At 38.4% G+C, this 9,269-nt stretch overlaps 1 protein-coding gene across 1 annotated transcript in view; it reads left to right on the top strand.

The window, feature by feature from the left end:
* Position 1: 1 nt before the first annotated feature.
* The window catches only part of LOC138335348 (phospholipase DDHD2-like), a 30,408-nt gene continuing 21,140 nt past the window's right edge, over positions 2-9,269 (top strand). The window contains exons 1-5 of the mRNA XM_069284391.1: positions 2-165; positions 5,141-5,404; positions 6,053-6,619; positions 7,182-7,360; positions 7,704-7,847. Of these exons, the coding sequence (XP_069140492.1) occupies positions 24-165; positions 5,141-5,404; positions 6,053-6,619; positions 7,182-7,360; positions 7,704-7,847 (1,296 nt within the window). The 5' untranslated portion in view covers positions 2-23. The remainder of the gene's footprint in view (positions 166-5,140; positions 5,405-6,052; positions 6,620-7,181; positions 7,361-7,703; positions 7,848-9,269) is intronic.

Here is a 9,269-nt window from a genome sequence, read left to right as displayed (position 1 = left end):
CCACATGACGTGTTGCATTGGAAATGGCAGACAGAAACGCCAAAGACTCAACCCCTCCGCCGCTTTTGTTGATGCCTGCAGGAGGAGGGCTGACTCTTAATCCCCCAGATAATCCAAATGTGTTGATGCCTGTTATTCAAAGTGAACCATCGCTTTTAGGATCAGGTAAATATACATCTTTTCCAGAACAAAATAGACGCCGGCTAATGTCATTTCCGCAGCTGTTTCGGTTTGTAAACATACCGTGTCTGTGTAACGGTTTACATTGATAACTCTAAAAATGTATTCAATAAAAATGGTTAAATCGGATATTTTAATACTAGTTAAAGTAATTAGACTTGGTAACAAAAATACTAATAATTAATTAAATTGTCAAGTGATCGAACGCGTTTGATTTTTTAGCAATGAATGTGTATAAAATAAAGTGTGTTTCCAAATTTCAGTGGTTTTCAAGCTATGTTTTGACATCTATACGTTGATGCACAGCATTTAACTGGATCCATTGCTGTCTTCATCTTTCTTTAAGTTTTATAAAATTGAGGATTCCACAGATATTTGTTATGTTACATACGACTCGGAGACTGTTTACTCTAGCTCTACAAGTTTTAATCTGAATCAATCTACAGTATTGTTCTAGATACATTCACACGGTTCCCATCATCATAAACATGACACCAGGGTCATAGGGTAACACCTGGGTAGTTGATCTAGCAGGCGGTGCCTCGCTGGACCTAATTGGATAGATAACGAACCACACACTTAATATATTTATGTGTCACTCATTGATAACACTACATCTCCCCTTCTCAAGTCACTGAGAATTTAATCTGATTCAGTAATATGTATTTAATGATCAGAAGTGTTTACAGAGTCAGTTTGTTTGGAGGTTTTGAGATTCTCCCCGATCTTGTGTGTGTCTTATCATATCCTCGCTCCTCATCCAATCCTATGACTGGATTTGATTCAGGCACGCGTACACATTCCTGTGGAGGGGCTGTCTCAGAAACATCTGGGTGTTCTTGCACTACAGGCTTTGGAAGGATATACTGTAAATTTCTCTTATTTCTCCTTAAATCACCATCTCTCGTAGCGATTATATACGAACGCGGATTTCCGCTTTCCCTTTTCACATGTCCCGTAGTTTTGCTATCTTTTACCCAAACACGGTCATTTGGGTTATAATTTCTAAGCTCGCGTGCCCTATGTCTTCTGTCAAAATAGGACTTTTGTTTTTGTTTTCCGGCTTTTTCGAAGTTTCTGAGTTTCCGCTCGTTTGCAAGTTTTGGCTTTAGCGTTTTTGGAGCGACTGGTACTCGCATTTGGAGTTTTCTATTCATTAATAATTCGGCCGGACTGAATCCGTTGTGTAGCGGAGTTGATCTGTATGTTAACAGAGCTATATACGGATCGCTTGCTTTCTTAAGCATCTTTTTCACAGTTTGCATAGCTCTTTCTGCCATCCCGTTACTTTGTGGATATCTAGGGCTACTTGTTGTATGGTAAAATCCATACTCTCTTGAAAACTGTTTGAATTTGGCAGAGGAGTACTGTGGACCGTTGTCCGATACTAACACTTCAGGTATCCCGTGTCTAGTAAAAATAGAACGGAGATGGTTAATGATAGTGTTTGAATCGGTTCCGTACAATTTTGCTATCTCTATATAGCGCGAGTAATAATCTACAACCAATAGATACGTTTGATCGTTTAAATCAAACAAGTCTGTAGCAAGTCTTTGCCACGGACGTGCAGGATATTCCGTCGGAATCATTGGTTCGACCTGCTCATTTGTAATTTCAATACACCTTTGACATGATTTAACAACTTGTTCCAGTTGTTTGCTGAGTCCCATCCACCAAATGGATGATTTTGCTCGCTCTCTACATTTTACAATGCCTTGATGCCCATCGTGAATTTTATCAAGCATTTCTTTTTGTAAGTTTTCCGGAATTACTAACCTATTGTCTTTAAGCAATAAATCATGTTGTATTGTAAACTCGCCTCTGTGAGTCCAATACGGTTTCATAGTCTCATCTAGAGCAGATTTTTCTGGCCAGCCCTGCTTACAATAAGTCAGGAGTTTTTCACAAACTTTGTCATTCTTATATTCTGAATATATTTGTTCCAGACGACCTTTTGAAGCTGGAAAGCTTTCTATCACCTGGTCTACAAAGGCCATAACTTCCTCTTGAAGTTCAATATCGTGCTCTGAGGGTTTGTTTACCGGAGATCTCGATAGTGTGTCTGCGGTACAAAGGCTTTTACCCGCGACATGGCCTATTGAGAATTTAAATCTCATTAAGCGCATTTTGAATCTCTGAATTCTCGGCGGCAATTCTGATAGGTCTTTTGTGCCTAACAACGGTACCAACGGTTTGTGGTCGGTTTCAACCTCAAATTTCTTTCCAATGAGGTAGCAATGAAATTTTTCGCAAGCCCACGTTATGCCTAACGCTTCCTTTTCTATTTGAGCATACCGTTTTTCAGTTTCGGTCATCGATCGAGACGCGTATGCTACGGGTTTGAGTGCTTGCCCGTGTTTTTGTCGCAGTACAGCGCCTAGTCCAAATGATGAAGCATCAGCTGACAGTACTATGTCTTTATTTGGATCATAGTGAGCTAAAGTGGGTGAGCTTGTCAGTTCATGTTTTATTTCGGCTAAACATTTTTCCTGAGATGCACCCCATAGCCATGCTCTGTCTTTTTTTAACAGTGCTCTAAGAGGTTCTGTTTTGTTTGCCAAATTTGGTGAGAATTTGCTCAGCTGATTTATCATACCAAGCAATCTGCGCACATCAGACACATTTTCTGGTGTGTTCATTTTCACAATAGCCTCAGCCTTTTCAGGATCAACTCTACATCCATCAGCATCTATAATCTGACCGAGGAACTTAACTCTCGGTTTTGCGAACTCGCATTTCTTGTTTAACATTATGCCCGTTTTTTCTAGCAGTTTCAGAACCTTTTCTAACCGCTTGTTATGCTCTTTTAGGGTTGGAGCATATATGAGTATGTCGTCCATATGACAAAGGACGCCCTCATTCCCCTGTAGCATTTCTGACATTCTCTTTTGGAAAAATTCAGATGCTGAACTTATCCCAAAAGGAAGGCGATTGAAACTGAATCTGCCGAATGGTGTTATAAATGTTGTTAATGGACGTGATTCTGGTGCTAGCTTTATCTGCCAAAACCCTGAGTTTGCATCTAGTTTAGAAAAAATCTTGGCTCCTGACAACTGACCCAACGATTCTTCTACCGACGGTAACGGATGATTTTCGCGCTTGACTGAATCATTTAATTTGGTCAAATCAACACAAATGCGTATCTCTCCATTTGGTTTTGGTACAACAACCATACCCGCGCACCATTCGGTTGGTTCGTCAACTTTTGAAATGACCCCTAGTTTTTCCATTCTTTCTAACTCATTTTTGACTTTTGTCATCAAGGGTATCGGTACCCTGCGCGGAACGGATAGAGAGTAAGGCTGAGCGTTACTGTCTAACTTAATTTTGTATTCCCATTCTGTTTTGCCAAGACCAGTGAAAAGGTTGGGAAATTCCGCGCGGTATATCGTGTCATCATTCGCGGTTGTCGCGTTTGGTGATTTTTTTGTGAACAATAGATATATTTACCTTTTCTATTATCCCAAGTGCCTGTATTGCTGGTCTGCCCAGAAGTGCCTGTGATAGTCCTTTGACTACGAAAATTTCCTCAACACTTATTTTATCCCTAGATTCTATTTCACAATGAAATTTGCCTAAAACACATAATTTTGAATTTCCTGGTCCATGTAAGTTTTTCGTGGACTTTGACAGTTTCACATTGTTCATCTTCTGGTGTTCTCTCTCCGATATGACTGTGACGTCAGCTCCTGTGTCAATTTTAAATGGAATGTCCACGTTTTTTATTTTAATGTTCGTGATCCATGGGTGACTCTTTTCTTTGTTCACTGCTCCTAGGAAATCCTGGTCTTTCTTTCTGCTATTGATGTTTCCCAGCGTTGATTTGGTCAAACAACATTTTGCAAAGTGTCCCGTTTTCTCACACTTGAAACATTTCGCATCCCGTGCTGGACATTTATCTCTGCCGTGAGATTTAAAACTGCCGCATCGTTTGCAACCCGTTGTCCGCTTGGCTGGGAAATGTTGCTGTTTTGCGTAGGTCTGGTTCTTTGTTTTTGGTCGGACATATTTTTGTTTCACTCTGTTTACAGTATTTTCTGTGGTTTCCTGGCTGATGTTCTCTGTCCCCCTTACTATGGCTTGTTGTCTTCTTACAGCTTCGCTTTGTCTTGCATAGATAACAGCCTTTTCTAGTGTTAGTTTTGCGTCTAACTGCATTTTTTCTGAGACTTTATGGTCCCGAACTCCGACAACAATACGGTCTCGTATCATTTTGTCATGCAGTGCACCAAAGTTGCAATGATCTGCGAGAACATGAAGGGCAGTGACGAAACTGTCTACTGTTTCTCCTTCCTCCTGTTTTCTGAGGTTAAACTTGGAGCGTTCAAATATGATATTTCTTTTGGGAATGAAATATTCGTTGAATTTCTCAACCACATTCTTCCATTTCTTTCTGTTGGCTTCCATTAGGCTAAATGATGTGAAAATATCATCTGCCTCACTTCCCATTGAGTATATCAGAGTGCTGATTTGAATCGCCTCATCCTTCTCAGCTAATCCTGAAGCTTGGCGAAATCGCTCAAATCTCTGAAACCATTTTTCCCAGTTTTCAGGTTTCGAGAAGTCCAACTTGTCCGGATTAGTAAATTGGAAGGAAGCCATTGTGTCAATATAACTGCAACAGTTTTGCACGTTAGGTTTTCATTAGTGGTTTTTCTTAGTTCACCGCTGCCACCATGTTATGTTACATACGACTCGGAGACTGTTTACTCTAGCTCTACAAGTTTTAATCTGAATCAATCTACAGTATTGTTCTAGATACATTCACACGGTTCCCATCATCATAAACATGACACCAGGGTCATAGGGTAACACCTGGGTAGTTGATCTAGCAGGCGGTGCCTCGCTGGACCTAATTGGATAGATAACGAACCACACACTTAATATATTTATGTGTCACTCATTGATAACACTACAATATTTATTTTGAACATTTACATACTTATGTTTTAATGTACAGATGAAGAAGGTGAAGCCGATAGTTTTGTTGGACAGTCCCCGCCACAACAAGGCTCTAATGCTCCATCCCAGCCCTCGACCTTTAACCTCTTCCAGAAGTCTGGAGGTGGTGGATCTGATCCCTTCTCACAAGTAGGACACAACCCTCATCCAGGTCCTGTCCCAACTAGTATGTTTGGGTCGCCAGCCCCAACTACAGCCACACAGGCAGTGGTACAACCGACCGCTCCCCAGGCACCAAAACCAGCAGGACAGCCCATGTTTGGTAAATATATTGTTTTTAAATATATAGACCCCTGAAAATTTATAATGAACAGTTCCTTCTTTTAAATCAGAAAGTTCAAGTGTATCTTCAGTTTATGAGGAAAAATGTAACAACTCATTCACCCCTGAAATTTCATAATGGGCTGTTCCATCCTCGGAATCAGAAGAGTTCAAATGGGTCTTTAGGGATGAATGAGTTTAGTAATCATATTATATTATCTAATCCAGGCTTTCTATATACCATATTTACAGTACATTGTGAAAGCTTGTGTTTTATTTCAGATAATTTAGCACATCATAATTTAGTACAAGTCATATTGACTTATTTAGCTGAATCCAATGAACAGAAAAATCCAAGAGAAAATATGAGAAGTATACGTAGTTTGAAATTTGGTAATACTTATCTATACATGTACATGTTAATTTGATGCAAGATATTGGTATCTTTTGATTTTATTTATATTTAAACCAAAACTTCTCTTGACTTTTAATAGATTCATGACAGCCGCACATGCTTTGACCATACAATAAAAATTCATTAAGTAACAGCTATTTTCATTTGGAAATCTGAAAATGCAAATCAAGAAACCTGTATAAGGTGTGTGCATTCAAAGAAAAATTGTAAATGTTTGCAATATGATTTTAACAGGAAGTTCTCCGGCTCCGCCGCCAGCAGCAAACCAGTTCCGTAAACAACAAGGACAAAGATTATCAACTTATGCTCAAATGCCAGCGGGAACATATGCTGGAGGCCAGGGGTCACCCAATCCATACTCCCTAGGACAGCCTCCGAGTATGATGCCACCCGGCCCTCCAAGTAGTATGATGCCTCCTGGTCCACAGAGTGGCATGATGCCACCAGGGCCTCCTAGTAGTATGATGTCGCCAGGACAACCTCCATACATGTCGTCAACGGGAGGTCTACCCCCAGTTCCACCGTCGGTCCAGTCATCTATATCCATGTCAACATCTTCTTCCCCCTATGGGGGGCCCCCTGTCGCACAGGTGAACCCAACTGTTTCTCAGACGTCCTTTACACAGAGATCACAGACAAGCTTTGACATGGACAAATCTAATTTCTCTGGGGCCCAACAAGGGGGATTTTATCAACCAGTTCGGGCTCACTGGTGTTTTTCTAAACGAGTGGAGGGTAAACTGATTTGGTATCCATTCTCACTGAAGGATAGTTTGGCTATTGAAGAGGCTTATAAAACTGGTAAGTTGATGATTTACACATACTTTTTAACTTTTTTAACAAGTATAAATTAATTGTGTTTTAGATAATCATTATGATAATTGAAAAAAAGCCATTGGGTTTTATATTGAAGCATATTTATTTTGATTACCATATTTGACCCAATAAATGCCCAGGGTGGTTGAAAAATTGAATAAAATGAAGAGGAGCTTAATGGGACCAAATTTGGACTAATCTTTCACAAAGTTATGGCATAGAGTAAACCATTAATTATTTTACAATGGTTTCAGTCTGTATTTAGATATTGAGCCTTAAAAAGGCAGATGGGCGCTTATATGGACAAGGGCGCTTATTGGGAAAATATGGTAATAATAAGTCAATCCTATGATGGGAACACACAGGAGATTTCATCATAACCAATTTTATGTGCAACCCTGATAAATGTATCAACTCTGTATTGTGTTGTATGTATACATGATTCAGTTGAAAATCACAGATGAACATGATTTGTACCAAACCAGAGAATTTTTGGGTGTGATTTTAGCGTTAAACACTGACTAAACTCTTTGTGTTTTGTTTGTAGGAGCTGAAGTGGTGGCCACAGACGGTGGACGATACGACGTGTTTATGTCCACTCGTACTCGTAAATCTGTGTACTGGCAGGAAGAGCCGTCCCCCGTCGTCAGAAGTACTTGGTTCTACAAACGGGAGGGAGACAATCGATATGTCCCATACGAAGAACAGATTGCTCAGAGACTTGAAGTAATTTGATATTACTTGTTCTAAACTTTTAGCAACTAATATTTACTTTCTCATCGTTTTCTTGAATATCTACATTGGTTTTATTGAAGATAAATGTGAACATACTTATCTTGTCTTAATATCTGGAAGATGAGTATTTGTAGCATTTTGGTCAAACAGTTTTTGGCTTGATCGGAACAGTACTATAGTTTTGTTCACTGGTAAACATCCAAATGTTAAACCATTTATATTTCAATCCATTACAATTTTTAAATCGTTGCTCATTTAGATGTACTATAGAATAGTGATGCAGACCAGGTTGAAAAATGCTCTCTCAATATATAGATATTTTGTCTAATTTTAGAATGAGTACCAGAATGCACTGACAAACAACGCTTGGCACAAGAGACTAGAGTTCCCGGGAGGAGAGACTGTAGTGATACATAACCAGAATGTCATGGTTCATTTCCAGCCGTCCTCTCAGCCTGACGAGTGGGGAACAGTACAGGTAGATATGCTATTGTCATCTCCTATAGAAACCGAACCTACATTTTCTGTCTTAGTAGTAGAACTTTATATTCTTTTAATCCACATGATATCCAATATATTTAGATATGCAATATTTTTTTTGCATTCATCACTTGCAAAGTGTATAGCTTTAGTGTATTTATTTAGCTGTAACAGTCAGAAATCATTTTGTGATTTAACAGTATGGACAATAGTCTCATTAGCAAAAACAAAAGCATACATGTATAAGCTTTAGATGCACTTCAAACTCATCTGATTATGGCACACAGATCTTTATTATACCATTTGTAAATTGAGATCTGGTGGAAAATTATAACATTTTACGATTGGATGATCTCATTAACTATACAATAAAACATTTCCTCGACTCAGAAACCATCTCCTATCTAGTGTTAGCTAGCTGTGACGTTAAATTACTGGCACAGCAGCATGAACAAAAATTTTATTTAAGTTTTAAGTTATTTGTTATAAAATAATTGAACAGAAGACCTATATAGGTAATGTCTGGTACCTGTCTCATTCCTTTGATATATTTTCAATAAAATCGTTTGAAATTGAAAATTAAAAAAAAAAAGAATTGTAAAGCTGGAATTTCATTGGCTATAAAAAAGAATTGTAAAGCTGGAATTTGATTGGCTATAACACAAAGGTCATCTGAATGTAATTTCTTTTTGGTCATCGTTATAATTTCATCACATAATTAAAACAGATCTGTATTTTAATCAGCTCACTTCCAACAACATCGGATGCTTAAATTGAAGTCACTGTATAATTGTTGTGTTACTTATACATTTAAATGATGTCATCCCTCTGACATCAAAACCTAGCACATCTTTGAATTACCTATATGTATATATATGTATATTAATGAGACTGTAGACATTAAACAGACAAACAAATACAAAAATAAAAACAACAAAAAACAAAAAAAAACAAAGCAAAACAAAATATAACAAAAGAGAGAAAAAAAGCAACATGTTGCTGATTAAAAACTCTTATACTCATGTTCAACATGACGTGCCATTCTGGTCTTATACTCATGTTCAACATGACGTGCCATTCTGGTCTGACAGTAACAGCTGGCTTATAGTTTAGCTTGCACTAGCTTGTCTGCTAACCTAGCAGCACAATGTAAATAAATGTAGGTAGTAATTAACAGCATGGAAGCACATTATTACTGATTATGAAAGGTGAACTAAAAACACAACAAATTATAAAATGAATTAATATACCATAGTCGCTATAATTCACACCCTCCCCTCAAGGAGTCAAAGTTTTAGAAACTTGACCAACCCCGACACCCCCAACACCACCACCTTTCATCTATGTATACGATTTACATTTTGGGTGCCAATAAGCATAGCCTGCCCCGTTTGTTACAATTTTTTAAGTGACCTGCGCA

The sequence above is a fragment of the Argopecten irradians genome, chromosome 11 (genome assembly GCF_041381155.1).
Source record: "Argopecten irradians isolate NY chromosome 11, Ai_NY, whole genome shotgun sequence".
Classification (NCBI taxonomy): domain Eukaryota; kingdom Metazoa; phylum Mollusca; class Bivalvia; order Pectinida; family Pectinidae; genus Argopecten; species Argopecten irradians.
This window is presented reverse-complemented; position numbering and strand designations above follow the sequence as displayed.